The following is a 14798-nucleotide window of genomic DNA, read 5'->3' on the forward strand; positions in this document are numbered from 1 at the left end:
CTGCACTGATGGAGAGCTGTTCTGATGTCATCAGGAGTGTTGTGGTGTAGTTGGGCCTATTTTCATGTCACAAGGAAGAAAAAGGACTGATGCAAGTGATTTGGTTGGCACAACTTAATTTGAGGTTATGCAGAAACCTTCCAGCACCTATGCCACAGTTTAACTGAAAGTAGTCTCTTGGCTTTAATAGAGTTGGGTCTAACAGCCGTGTCCTCTACCAGTTTAAGCACTGTGTGTACAGTGTGCGACAAAACCCTGCATTTTGAAAGGTGCTAATTTCCACTAATCCACTTTTGCACGTGTGGTACTTATATGTGGCAAATCAAGCATACCTTTAGATGGAGATAGAGAAAGGTCTGTGCATGATATAAGAGGCCAAATGGATATTGACATTTTCATTGAAATGTAGAGACCTGAGCTGGGCACATGGTTTGTGGGACTGACAACCAATAGTCTGGCACAGGTTAGAGTTTAAGGTGTAGATGTTTCTCCTGTAGTGGACTTATTTTAATTATCCGGTTCTCATGGACCCTTTATTGTACTACTAGCTTGGTTTTCATGCTCGCAAAACGCGAGAACAAAAAAAAAAGATTAAAAGCACAGCGGAGTAGGTGGGCTTTGCGTCTCCAACAAAATGTTAACTGCGAACACAAGAAGGCTGAACTGCCATCTCTGATGGCAATGACACCAGGGGACGTTCCTAACTTGGTTTTCATTTTGCACCAGATATGCATCCAAGGCTCAGCTTTTCTGTGAAACGCGGTGCACATTGGAATTTGGTGAAACCGGTGTCTCGTCTATTGGTAATGGCAGTCGTGTGTTCCTGCTTCCTTTCTCTTGCCACTGCGCAGTACGTCGAGGACCAGATCTACCGACACCTGGAGCCCGCTCTGGCCTTCCAGCTGGAGATCAACCGGCTGCGAAACTACGACCTCGAGGCCATCCCAACCTCCAACCTCAAGATGCACCTCTACCTGGGAAAGGCCAAGGTATGCATTTCACACCCTGTTAGCTCTTTTGGGACTAGAGCCTTGTGTGCCAAGTCTCTACTGGAACGTGTCGCATGTTTGAACCATGTACACTATGTCACAAACTGCTTCAAACTACCGTGTTGCTTAAATAGCTCGAAGCGTACTGAATGCTGATATGCCTAAGGCCTTACCTGGAAACCTTTGGATACCAAGAGAAGGCAACTAGTGTGGGGGTGGGAGAGAGTCGGGAGAACGGATGAGATTAGGAAGTTTGCAGGTAAGGGTCAGCCCCAGAGGGCGCAGGACAGAGTTAATTGGAGGTCGATGAGAGGGGCCTTGTGCGGTGGACGTATCTGGCCTTATTACGATGATGACTAATATGCCCTTTGTAAAATGCTGTGTACTAATGTGCACTGAAGTCGTAGTGTCATGACTAGATGAACTAAGTGAAAACAGAAGGAGACCTTGCTTTTCTGTTGCTCGGGCCTCTTAGTTTGTCCACTCCCATGTTGTTACGTTGTAGCTCCTTTTTGTTGGCTTCATGTCAGAGTTGACACACTAGGCTCTGCCAAAGCCCTTTCATGCATTGATGCTCTGTTGCTGCGTTTCCATGGAACGTCAGTGGCAGCCCGAGTTCAATTTCGGCATGCCTGGTTTTTCAGGTTCCCAAGGGCCAGGAGGTGTCGGACTTCCGTTTCTTCATACGTGCCATCATCCGACACTCTGACTTAGTCACCAAGGTGAGCGATCACTCTGCTTCTTGTGCATACCCTGAGAACAGCTCACGTTGAAGCCTCCGGTGTGGGTGCACGCCATTCAGATGGGAATGGCATAATGGTCACAGTCATTTGTGCATGTTTGGGCTCTCTTTCTGTCACCTTTTTTCAGCTTTTGTTTGTTTGTGTGTGTTAAGTGTGATGTCCATTAGGCTTTAGCGACCTTGTTATTTTTTCTTCTTCCTTTAGGAAGCTTCGTACGAGTACCTCCAGAACGAAGGAGAGCGTCTCCTACTCGAAGCCATGGACGAACTTGAAGTGGCCTTCACCCACCCCGTGGTGAGTTGGCCTGCCATTGCGAACCATGCAAGGTCGTGATGTTGAATTGGAATGTATGACGGCCACTTGTGACACTTTGGCAGAGGCGAGCTAGAAAAAGCATGGCTTTGAACCCAGTGTTTTGTGGGTGCTTGGTGAACCTGGAGCCCAGCATTTTTGCCTTGCTGTGTGTTCTTGGTATTTTTTCACTAGTAGTACTTCCATTCGTTGCACTAGCTGGGTGTTACGCAAGTGGTATCAGGGGTCCATGCTGGAAAGAAATCTTTCACCAGCTTCTGTGCACATGGCTCTAGGATAGCAGTGTTAGCGTGAGCTGAAAGTGACGCTTGCTCCGATCTGATCGCACCGTGTGTTTTGCTGTGTTCATGTCCCAGGCCAAGCGGACAGATTGCAACCACATCTTCCTGAACTTTGTGCCCAAGGTCACGATGGACCCAGCAAGGGTGAGTCAGCACCGCACCCTTGCAAAGTTGCAGTTAACAAGCTTGATATCACGCTAGTCAAACTTAATTCTCAGATTTTATTCTTTGGAAAGGCAGTGAAATGAAAGGCATTGGTAAAGCCAAGCACTGTGACAATGACTGGTAAAGCTAAGGTGCCAACATGCATTTAAATATTTGCCTTGTGCTCCGTGCTCTGTGGGCTCTGTGCTTTTTTAACCATTGTCTCAGTCACTGCAATTACTTTGAACATAACTGAGTACGTAGGCATTGTTAGCTTAGTTTCTGTCGAGAGTGGAAATGGATTTTCTGAAGCTGTCATAAGTGCAAGGCTCAGATTCCACATAGTGTTATTGCTGTCCTTGCATAATGTCAACAGCACTTGAAGAGAATAAGTTAAGTTAATGTTTTTGGTAGCACGTTTGATGAATAACATTTTGAAAGAGTACTGAAGGTTATGGAATCGTGTGGGAGCTCCTGAGCATCATGTTCAAACCTGATTATCATGCTTTATTGTTCAGAGGTCAATGAGATTAAAAATACCGTATTTACTCGCATAATAGGCGCACTTTTTTTCCAGAAAATCCGGCTGAAAGTTCAGGGTGCGCCTATTACGCGGGGTAAAATTTCCGGAAATTTTTCGACTCGCAAAATTGAACACACCACGTAAACGCACTCGTGTATGGGCCGCACCCCGTTTTCGCGAAGAAAATGTTAAAAAAAAAAAAAAGTCCGTGTAAGGGCCGCACCGAAACTTTTGGAATGCACGTGCCGAGGCCTCCGCGATCGGCTCCGGCTGCGCGCAACGGGCGCTTGATCGCGGAGGCCACACGCGCACAGGAGCTTCCAGACGCCGCCCACGGAGGGCGCCCAAGGCCAAGCTCATCATCATCGTTTTTCTCCGCCGCGAGCTTTTGCTATCTATATCGTCATCAGCATCTCCAGCTCGTTTTTTTTTTTGTTATTGTTGCTGTCAAGTGCCGGGATTTGCGGTAGCGCGATTGTTATCGTGGTTTATGGCTTTGCCGCGGAGCGTTGATGTTTTAGCTCGACGTGCAAGCACCTTAACAGCTACACGGCTGGGAGTTTGCTCTCGAACGCGGCAAGCGTGCGGCAGGTCGGAAAATACGACGTGGCCGAGAAGTGCGGCAGTTGCGACTGCGGCGTCCCTAAATTTTCGTACGCAACTCCAAGCGCCGAGGTTTTCGCAGGCCTAAGTCGGGAACGTTTCCGGCTGGAGATGAAGCTTTCCAAATAGACGTTTAAAGTGAGCATCCCTGAAAACTGTGTGCGGCTGTTCTACGCGATGTCGTTGTACGTGCTGTGGGTCCGCAGCAGCTGCGACGGCAGCAGCACTAGTAGGGACTAGTAGTCAGTTCAGCAAAAACTTTGTTAAAATAAAGATTAGAAAGCGGGGGGTGGCGAGGCGTCGGCTTGGAATCGTGTAAATACAGTATTGATCACAGTGCCAAGTTCGGGGTGCGCCTATTATGCGCGGAAATAAAAAAATCTGATTTTTCGCGCCCTGACTAGGGGTGCGCCTATTATGCGAGTGCGCCTATTACGCGAGTAAATACGGTAGACTTATTTAGAAGCACACCACGAGTGACGTTTCTTGAATTTCTGCTTTGTGTCGTGCCTTAGATTGCCGAAAACGTCCGGGACATGGTAATGAGGTACGGGCCGCGGCTATGGAAGCTGCGGGTACTCCAGGCAGAGATCAAGATGACCATTCGGTGAGTTGAGAAGGTGGGCAGTGAACTGCACGCAGCTGGGACGAATCACGAGGCTGTGAGAGGTAGTATTGGTGTCTCGTGTACCGTCCCAGCAGCAGTTTCCAAGTGCCATCCTGTCTTCTTCCCTTCTGTGTTAGTCTTTTTTGTGCTGTTTTTTTGCGTGTGTGTGTGTTGTGAGACAACTCCACCTCATCGGCCTCAGTCTGGGCGGATATGAAAGGCTGTGATGTGTTTCTGTGAATTAACAAGCCTTCCCGACGGGCACTGAACCTCTGCTGGACGTCCTGCAGACATCCTGAACATCCACAGGACGTCCATGGAAGCGTCAATGCCCATTGGGTTCTGTCGCATTGCATAACTACCTGTAGTAGGATTTTAGTTAGCGTGATCATTTATGAGGTTGAATTGACTGTATCCTAGTTCTTGATTTGGCGTGCAGAGTAAAGTCAGAGAAACTGCCAGACATTAGGCTTAGTGTGTGAAGAAAGTACGGTTCTGAAAAATGAGGAAAGCACGGGGAAATATTTGTTCCTCTTCTTAGAGAGGAAAAATAGTTGAGTAATTGTTTTAGACCGGAGTTAATTAGGCAAATTAGAAGAAAAGTCCTGTTGGTGGAGGCTGAACTGGTGTCCTCCGCGCATGCCTGGTGGTTTCTTTTGCATGTATCCTGACGAGCCCATTTTCCCTATTTGTGCCTCCTGTTAGGCTTAGCAGGTCAATGCGAAGACCCATAGTGGAGTGGTAGTGTTATGCACTCTGAAAGCTATAGATTGCATGCCATGGTGTCCCATGAGACACACCCATTTTGTTCCACATCAAGAAAGAATGGCACGTGCTTAGGTCTTGTGACACTTGCCTGCAATTTGCGTGGCAAGGTTTTGCTCAGGTGGATATGGCTGTGTGTTGGAATATACCGAGATTTGATGGAAAAAAATGCAACACAGAAATGGAGAAAAGATGGAGGGCGCAAAACGAAGCGTTTTCTCGGGTGAACTCATTTCAAGGGTTCTACTGCATAAAGAATTGGATTTCAGAAATGCATGCCTAGCGCTTTGCAGATGTGCTTCTAACTGTACGATACATTGCATAGCAAAAATTTTTCTGCCCAGCTTACTGCCTTGAGTTCTGTGTTTGTCGGAATGCATGCATGCTCTATGTATCACTGTGTGCATGCGTGTCTAGTTTGCGCAAAGGTGCCTGCTACAGCAAAATTAATAAAAGCTGAGTGAATGCCATTGTCATTGAAATTTTGCCAGTGCAGCAGAAAGCTAGAGCAAATTGCAAGTGCATGCTTGTGCCTTTGCTGTTTGTTGGCATGTTTTCAATGTTGCAGGAATGAAACTGTTGCGTCATTGTTGTGGTTGCCACCTTTTTTGTTTGTGACTGTTCATATTTGGTCTCTTGCCTGTAGCGTGTTTTGTTTCACGTCTTGTTTTGTGTTCAGTGTTATATGTGATGCGATATGTCATACAGTAAAAGCTCGTTAATTCGTAAATCCAGATAATTCAAACTGCTGGCTTAGTCCCAGCCAATGCCCATTTAAGTCTGTGGTGTCGGACGATCGCTAATTCGGATGCTACAGGTCCCACACCAGCTAATTTGAACAGGTTCCCGAAGCGATGCCGCATACAGATATGACCAGTGCGGCAGAAGATTGTCGTGTTATACCTACTCAGAACCTGAGTTCAGTGCTGCTTAGTCACTCACGTACCTATGACATGCCGCTACAGCAGGCGCAACAATGAATGAACGGCTCCATTGCTGAGAACAGTCCAACTACTTAGTTTCGGTCTTGTTTTTCTGAGCTTTGCACCAGCCCGCAGCAGCGGTGGCTGAACCGGCCAGCCTCAGCAAGCTAACCTAACCCAGCGAGCACTGTTCTGGTCGCTAATTGGAGCGTCGCTGATGTTTCATGTTTCCGCCCCCTCCCCCATTTTCTTTTTCCCCTCGCTTCGGTACCACTGAGTCAATTCCGTCGCTCCCATCTGCATGGTTCTGGTCTTCCCCAAAACTGCACACTCATCATGTCCCGTTCGCTGTTCGTGCGGTGAAGCCGTCTCGATTGTGACATTGCCACCTATGACGGGTGTGACGCTGTAGCGATGGACTGCCCCCTTGTCACACCGTGAATGATGGGAGACCCTTACAATTCGGGAGTAGTTTTGCTTCGAAGGTTCCAACAGCGTGCATGCAATAAAGCACTGAGAGAAATGTGAAGAATAGTCATTCCCGCGCTGTTCTCATCTTAAAATCAGGGAAGCATCACCCAGTCTATCATAAAATAAATTTACCGTTGTGAAAGCAGTTAGTTTTTTAGATTTATCTGATAATTCAAACTTTCGGATAACTCTTAACATTTTTCCTGATCCCTGGAAGTTCGAACTAGCGAGAGAGAGAGAGAGAGAGATGAAACTTTGTTTTTAACTGGGTGGACTCCTCTGTTTAGGACGAGCTTTTACTGTGCTATTTTTGATGGGATGTCGAGTGTAGAGCAGTGTTTTGCAGTGCTTGGCTCGCTCCCCAGTGGAGCGTTTTGTTGCCCTGACCCCCCTTGACCTTGCCCTCTTCCCCCGCTTGACCCTTGCGCATGCTTGCCGCCGCTGCATGGGTTTGGGGGCGCATGCTCTCGGCCTCGTAAAGAGGCATTGACGCCAGCTCCACGCCGTGCCACATGGTTTTCACCGAGGACACGATTGGGCCTGGCGTGTAAGTGCGATTGGCGGCTGCGCGGTCTATGGGAACTGTGCTCGGGGGAGCTGTGCTTTGCTCTGGAACTCGGGCCCGTATTCTGGAAGCGTCCACTGAGTGGTCATGTCCCAGTGGGTGTGCATTGCTACAGAAAATTTCAAACACTCCCTACAGCCGCCTTGGGTTGCATTAGTTGCGTTGAAGCTCTCACTGCACTTACATCGAGCACAGTCATCGATTTCCGTTTTCAAGATCTTCAGTATAAATTGTGTTTATAGCACAAGTTGTGTAATATGCACTCTGGCACTACAATTATTGATGCATTGACAAAGGCAGTTTCAGCTGATGTGACGTAACAGAGATGTGACAGCGGTCATCACAAAGTCATCACCTTCGCTTCTGGGGCTACAGCCAATTGGCACAGGTTTTGGTGTGCACGCCCACTTGGAAGGCACTTCCATGATATGGGCCCTAGGGAGGGTGGTGTCAGCTTTTGAATTTATAACTTGCCACCGACCACTACAACTCAACATTGTCAGCATAGAATTCCCATGATAACCATGCCATTTTGGTCCCCGGATCTTGGGTAGTCAGACTTTTGGAGTGCCTAGCATTGTGGAAGGCTCCTTGCCTGGTTTACTGCTTATTCCAATCTAGACACACGGAGCGCTATTCTAATTTCACTTCCGCACTACATGGATGGAGCACCTAGTGCCGTTATAACTCTATCTGTAAGCATAGCTGTCACTAGAAATTGTCACTGTCAGACCGCTCTTTTAGAATTGTGTGACGTCAATAGGCGCCGTTGTCGCAGATGGTATGCCAACTAAAACTGGCCCCACGTAACTGCACCTGTGAAAACTGGAGACCAGAATGGCGACCTGTCTTGTTTGGCGTACATTTCAGGCATGTGTCACATTGGGATGTCACCACTCTAAACCAGGCGGCAGGGCTACTATGCAGAATCCCTGATAGAGCTTTTCCAGGAATGACCTCTGAAGGCATACACCACTGCTTCTTGTTGTTTACAGTTCTGGCACGGGGCATGCCGTTAAGCATGCCTGAGAAGTGGATTGGCACGTGCTCGAAGACATGAACCTTAGAAAAGGAACAGAGCGCATGATATGTTTATTTTTCACCTGAGCTCCTTCAGAGTATTAACAGTTGTTAATGAGAGGGGAAGTGTTTTATAAATCTGGTTTTATAATAGTCCAACACAGTTTAACGCCAGCTTACTGAATGAATTGTGCATCCTTAGGGGCTGACATTAGTAGCTACGAATGCTAACTGCACTAGGTGAGGTCATGGGGATGAACTGTGAAATTTTGTGAGTTTGTTAAGGGAAAATCGCTGTTGTCCAAAGAGAACAGAAAAATGAAAGCTGAATAATGTTTTACTTTGCTGGCGCGAGAAGGTGGTGATTTTAGGTTGTGACGTACAGTCTAGCCCGTTTATAACGAAGCCACTTATAGCGAAATAGCAGTTATAACGAAGGGATTTCAATTTCCCATTCCCATTTTTGCATTTTCAATACATTTTGGGTCCGGTTTTAACGAAGTAAATAAGTGCGTGTCAGCGGATATAACGAAGAGATTTAATACCAACCGAAAAACAATCTGCCAATCAACACATTTTTGCGTCCTTGAGGCGATTTTTTCCGCGAAAATAAGAGCAAAATCGGCTGACGGCGTCCTTTCGTGGCGTCGTCTGCTCTCCTGCGGAGCGAAAGGTTGCTTCACTGCATCGCATGGCACGCCGGCCTCGTGTTGCGCCGTCCTTGAACGGCGTCAGGGCGTAGAGCGGTAGAGCACGCCGCGCAGGGGAAAAATGTAAAAAGAACAGAGACTATTTTTTTTTTTTGATGACGTCGCAGAGAGCGGCCGTCTTCGCCAATCGCGGTTCTCTATTTCTCCCAGGCAGTCGGCGCCACGGCTGGACTGCGGTCTGCAGGAGGTGTGGCAGCGCGCGCTTTGTTTTATGTCGGTGCCGCGGTGCGCAAGGCAGGGAGAAAGCGCGGCAGCATTGTGCATGTTGGAAGCGTGGCTCATTTTTATCGTTATCGCGGATCGTTGTATGCTGTTTATGGATGTTGTATGCGTTGCAGGGGACGCTGGACGACTTCTTTCCGCGGCAATAAATCGGTATGCCGATGTTAGCATTTTTTTTCGTCGTCCGTATATAACGAAATACCGGATATAGCGAAGTGAATTGCGATTCCCGCCGACTTCGTTATAACCGGGCTAGACTGTACTACGCCGACAACCAACGGGGGGCTTGGGGTGTAAAGTCGAGGATTCCAAGGGAAGGCAAATGCAGCAGGAGGCGGCAGATGAGCAAGCGGGCAGACGAGATTGGGAAGTTTGCTGGCATAAGGTGGCTGCACCTGGCAAATGGAAAAATTTGTTGGAAATCAGCGGGATGGGAGAGGCCTTTTTCCTGCATTGAACGTAGTTTGGCTGATGACGAAGACGTTTATATGCTGCCGCTGGTGATGATATGTGGCCAAGTCTGAAGCTGTTTACCATGCAAGAAGTCCCTAATGGGGCTCTCTGTATCTCTGTAATATTGCAACAGTGCCACTTTTTACTGTGAACTGTAACTACGCAGTTTTCTGGCTTGGGATTCTTTTGTGAAACTGGTGTTGCATTCTTTTTTCTCTCTCTCTCTCCTTTTCTTCTTCTCTCCTGTCATTCCTAACCGTAACCAGTCCGAGCCTGAACGGCAAGTGCGTGCCCATCCGGCTGTTCCTGGCCAACGAGAGCGGCTACTACCTGGACATTGCCCTGTACAAGGAGCGGCTGGACCCCGAGACTGGGCTCATGCAGTTTGAGGCCTGGGGCCCCCACCGCCAGGGTCCCCTGCACGGCCTACCCATCTCGACGCCCTACCTGACCAAGGACTACCTGCAGCAGAAGCGCTTCCAGGCTCAGTCTAATGGCACCACCTACGTCTACGACTTCCCCGACATGTTCCGTCAGGTCCGTGCTTTCTGTGTGTGTGTGCATGCGTCTTCTCTCTTGGAGCTCCCCCTTAATCATTTCGTCTTTTTGTTGTTTCTATTTTTCTCACAATCTCTTCAAAGTCATCTTCCATTGGCCCAAGGCTTGCATTTTTAATCGGGATGTTAAACATACTCAAAGAAACAAAAGGAAAGATGCACTGTTAGAATTTCGAAAATGCAGCTGGAACTGATAGCTTCTAGTGGGCTCTTTCATACGTAGTTTTTTTCTCACGATTTGTTGCCTTGCCAACAAATGGTGTCGCCATCTGGTGGAACAATGACAGACTATGAAAAGGGAGCATGGTGTCGCCACCTGTTGTCAGGGCAGTGAACTATGAGTGGGATGCCACCATGCATCATGCAGAAGGTTTACCAGTCATATAGCCAGCTCCCCCTTAACCTTTTCATATTTTTGTTATTTCTATTTTTCTCACAATCTCTTCAAAGTCATCTTCCATTGGCCCAAGGCTTGCATTTTTAACCGGGATGTTAAACATACTCAAAGAAACAAAAGGAAAGACACGCTGTTAGAATTTTGAAAATTCAGCTTGAACTGATAGCTTCTAGTGGGCTCTTTCATACGTAGTTTTTTCTCATGATTTGTTGCCTTGCCAACAAATGGTGTCGCCATCTGGTGAAACAATAACAGACTATGAAAAGGGAGCATGGCGTCGCCCTCTGTTGTCAGGGTAGTGAACTATGAGTCGGATGCCACCATGCAGAAGGTTCACCATTCATGTAGTTAAACTTTGCTTCCCACGGTAAACATGTTCCAAGCCACCATGTAGTAAAATTTAAAATTTTTGCGTTTTGGGCTGCTTATTTTATGACAGTGTTCTGCTGGCCCTTCCAAATGGTTAGTAGTATGCAGTTGCCTGAAGCCCCCAATTATCTGTAGCACTCCTCACAAGAGGGTATGTTGTGCAGCCAGTTGGTATAGGAACTGTAGAAAACAACGCAGAGACCGGTTAGCTAGGAGAAATGAGTGCTCGTGTGTATCCCTTGGTTCCGTCCCATCTGTGTGGTGTTTTCTATTGTCAGCACAGCTCTAACTGTGCAGCTGATGATGCAGGCAACTAGTAGGAAGATGCGAGACAAAAGTGGTTTCGCAGTCTTACCGCCACTTTTACAGCGACAGCATTGGGAGTTGTTCATGTGTGTCTCTCACTGCAGGCTCTGCTCCGACTTTGGGAGGAGCATGTGGAGATGCGTCCAGGCCAGGACATACCAGCGTCGCTGCTGAGCTGTGTCGAACTTGTTCTCGACTCGCAAGGGCGGCTTGTCGAGCAGAAGCGGCTCCCTGGCGAGAACGACGTATGTGCTGCTTTGTCATCTCTGAGATTGTTAACGAAGCTACGAAACAGGCTAGTTAGTGTAACACACTAATCACCATTTCAGACTGCTCTTTGACGAAAGGCATGATGCGTGCAGTCCTTTTTGTGTTGAGTCCTGCTTCATGTTCTGTGAACTAACTCATCATTGCTCAGTGTGTGCATTGTGTTTGATTAGCATCAGCTGCTATAGCCAGACTGCCCACCTGATTCCTATCTTTTTTTTTGTATATTAACCAGGTTGGCATGGTAGCCTGGCGCATGACGCTGGTGACACCCGAGAACCCGGAAGGCCGTGACATCATTGTCATCGCCAATGACATCACATTCCTCCTTGGCACCTTCGGGCCCCAGGAAGACATCTTGTTCCTGGTGTGTTGTGAGGCTTCTGTCCCATCTTTCATTTATCCTCATCTTTTTCTGTTTGTTTGTTCATATCTTCTTTATTTATTCGATGTGCAGAAAGCGTCTGAGAGGGCGCGGGCACTGGGCATCCCGCGACTGTACATTTCGGCAAACAGTGGAGCGAGGATCGGCCTTGCGGAGGAGCTGAAGCACCTCTTCAACATTGCATGGGTTGACCCTGAGGTGCCTGACAAGGTAAGGATCAGGCCCCCGGCTTGCTGATTGCTGTGAGGAGCGGCCGAATATGTCCCGAGACTGCCAGCATTTCTTACTTAGCTGCCGTTACTCTGGCCAACAAATTCACGTGGAAATCCACCATGTCAAAAGATGCTGAATAGAATAGTTGTCACCACCCTGTGTCAGTTACAGTAAAACAGAGCAATGTGTTAAGATTACATTCTCATCAGTACTCCTCGTCTGCAGCGTCCCCATAGCCTGAGTCGCTTCAGGGCGTCAAACTCCACAGACCGTACCACACCTTCAATTTTTTTTTTTTTTTTGTGAGCTGTGTGGTAATTCATAATGAGCTAGCTTAGCTGTGGTCATCTGTCATTGAACATCATTTTTATGAAACCAGGTCATGTATTTTTGAGGATTTATCAAATGAGTTGTGGCTTAGCTTACTGATGGCTAGGTGCTGTTTTTGCTATAAACAAAAATTTATTGCAGTAAAGTAAATCCTAGCTTTTTCAGATTAATGTTTAGCTGCATATTATTAGAGCTTGTTGGGATGAGTAGCTCTAGTCTAAACAAGGGAGACTGATTAAAGCTTTGCGATCGTAGTACAGTGAGACTTAGCTTGCAGTTGCATGAGTTTCAAGTTTTACCACACGCTTATAAAAATTCGATTTGGTTCTTTTTCTTTTCCTTTAGGGTTACCGGTACCTCTACCTGACACCGGAGAACTTCAAGAAGGTCAGCGCCTTGAACTCAGTCAACACAGAGCTTATTGATGATGAAGGCGAGAAGCGGTACAAGATCACCAGCATTATTGGTAAGTTTGTGTGTTCACCTGTCGTGCTAAGTTTCTGGGCCACACTAAATTTAATCTCTGTTCTCTGAACTTGTGCACACTGTGTTCTCGCTCTGCCTGCAGGCAAAGTGGATGGGCTCGGTGTTGAAAACCTAAAGTATGCTGGTCTGATTGCTGGTGAAACATCTCAGGCTTATGAGGAGATTGTCACCATCAGTTTGGTGAGTTTGCAGTTTTTGTTGGAAGTTTTTTGTTGGAAGTTTTTTGTTGGAAGTTTTTTGTTGGAAGTTTTTTGTTGGAAGTTTTTTGTTGGAAGTTTTTTGTTGGAAGTTTTTTGTTGGAAGTTTTTTGTTGGAAGTTTCTGTTGGGAGTTTCTGTTGGGAGTTTCTGTTGGGAGTTTCTGTTGGGAGTTTTTGTTGGGAGTTTTTGTTGGGAGTTTCTGTTGGAATGTTATGTAAAATGATGTTTCAGAGTTTCTTTTTTTTGTATGAGAGGCCTGCTAACTCAGAAAAAGGGAAAATAAATTTATTTATATTCTTAAATAATAAGAATATTTGCCAGTTTTATATGTTTTCAGATCCATACTGTGCATCCCTAAGCCGGCAAATACATTGTGATAGTGCAAACAAAATCCCGGTGTAAGCAAGGCATCTACTATAGGTCCAAGTAGAAGGTGCATAGTCTTAAAAGATTGATCTGTATTGGTTTTTTGTTTGTGCTCTTGCTCTTTAAAACCAGGATCCTGCAGAATCACGAACACATAGCATGCCTAGTCTCCCTGCACAAATCGTAGTTTTGATAGCCCTGCATTTGGGATTTAAGGCCTGTGGAAACATGAGCATTAGTGGCAGTTGAGAAAGGCTTTGAGAGTAGAAGGTTGTGGATGCTGCATTGTTTAACACGACAAATGGCGTGCGCAGGTCACGTGTCGTGCCATTGGTATCGGGGCCTACCTGGTCCGTCTCGGACAGCGCGTCATCCAACTCGAGAATTCGCACATCATTCTCACGGGTGCTGGAGCCCTTAACAAGGTGAGGCTGCCCTGCAGGCATGAATGCCTTAGTCTGACTGTAGTTTTTTCTCTTATAGTATTTCAGACATCTGACACACCTAAACCATTCGTGCATAGAGGAGTGGACGATCAGGTTACCATGAGTTGCCACTGTATTTTTGTGTCACTAGTTCTTATTCCCGCCGCGGTGGCTCAGCGGTTATGGTGCTCGGCTGCTGACCCGAAAGACGCGGGTTCGATCCTGGCCGTGGCGGTTGAATTTCTTTGGAGGCTAAATTCTAGCGGCCCGTGTACTGTGCGATGTCAGTGCACGTTAAAGAACCCCAGGTGGTCGAAATTTCTGGGGCCCTCCACTAAGGCGTCTCTCATAGCCTTAGTCGCTTGGGGACATTAAACCCCATAAACCAAACCTAAACTAAACTAGTTCTTATCAAATATACATTCAGGAAATGGTTGCAGTAATGATTATCTCAGTGTAATGAGGATAATTGGTTGTGATGTGAAAGCTTTGTGTCACCAGCGAGTGTGTCAAATATGACTAAAAGCACTCAAAATGCATAACTGCCTGTGCTCATCTTTTATAATTGGAACATCTGACAGGCACCATTCATTATTGGAATATTCCTGACTCTCTGAGTGTTGGGAAGGCAAGATTAGTTTACGAGTAGAGTTGCCTCTAGATTTCTGAGTGAGCAGTTCATTTCAAGGATGTTCAGAAAATGCTTGGATTGGTAGTTATCGCAGCATGATGAGACGGATTGTTTGTGGATCCGCCTTTTTCACACAGCTGTTGTGCGCATGCATGCGTCTCCTCCTCCAGCTGCACTGGTTGAAAACAAACCACCAGCTCTTAAAGTGCATATGCAGTTCATGTTAGTGACAGGTGCAAGTTTGTTTGCAGCCTGTTTTTGTCCACTTCCTAGAGGGCGCCACTTCTTGTGAAAAAAGCGGATTGGGGTCAGAATGGCTCAGGGGTGTCGCAGATTGGAGATTTATTGATATCTTTTTTTTTTTTGCCTCGTGCGCTTGCAGCTTCTCGGACGGGAAGTGTACACGTCCAACAACCAGCTGGGAGGGGTGCAGATCATGTACCCCAACGGTGTCTCACACGTGACCGTGCACGACGACCTCGAGGGCACCTACGTCATGCTCAAGTGGCTCTCCTACATGCCCAAGGTAGGAGCTG

General features: G+C 47.0%; 1 protein-coding gene across 10 annotated transcripts in view; it reads left to right on the plus strand.

Moving 5' to 3' along the window:
• Window positions 1-14798, plus strand: part of ACC (acetyl-CoA carboxylase) — an 82835-nt gene that overhangs the window by 53141 nt on the left and 14896 nt on the right. For 9 of the 10 annotated variants that reach the window (XM_089561046.1, XM_089561047.1, XM_089561052.1 and 6 more), the window contains 14 exons: window positions 852-989; window positions 1634-1711; window positions 1937-2026; window positions 2401-2469; window positions 4111-4202; window positions 6843-6908; window positions 9598-9868; window positions 11065-11205; window positions 11463-11594; window positions 11685-11822; window positions 12501-12621; window positions 12724-12821; window positions 13521-13631; window positions 14645-14788. In XM_089561046.1, the coding sequence (XP_089417172.1) occupies window positions 852-989; window positions 1634-1711; window positions 1937-2026; window positions 2401-2469; window positions 4111-4202; window positions 6843-6908; window positions 9598-9868; window positions 11065-11205; window positions 11463-11594; window positions 11685-11822; window positions 12501-12621; window positions 12724-12821; window positions 13521-13631; window positions 14645-14788 (1689 nt within the window). The remainder of the gene's footprint in view (window positions 1-851; window positions 990-1633; window positions 1712-1936; window positions 2027-2400; window positions 2470-4110; window positions 4203-6842; window positions 6909-9597; window positions 9869-11064; window positions 11206-11462; window positions 11595-11684; window positions 11823-12500; window positions 12622-12723; window positions 12822-13520; window positions 13632-14644; window positions 14789-14798) is intronic. The other variant, XM_089561048.1, reaches the window with a different exon arrangement.

The sequence above is a fragment of the Amblyomma mixtum genome, chromosome 9 (genome assembly GCF_055824585.1).
Source record: "Amblyomma mixtum isolate Tamu chromosome 9, ASM5582458v1, whole genome shotgun sequence".
NCBI classification, from domain to species: Eukaryota; Metazoa; Arthropoda; class Arachnida; order Ixodida; family Ixodidae; genus Amblyomma; species Amblyomma mixtum.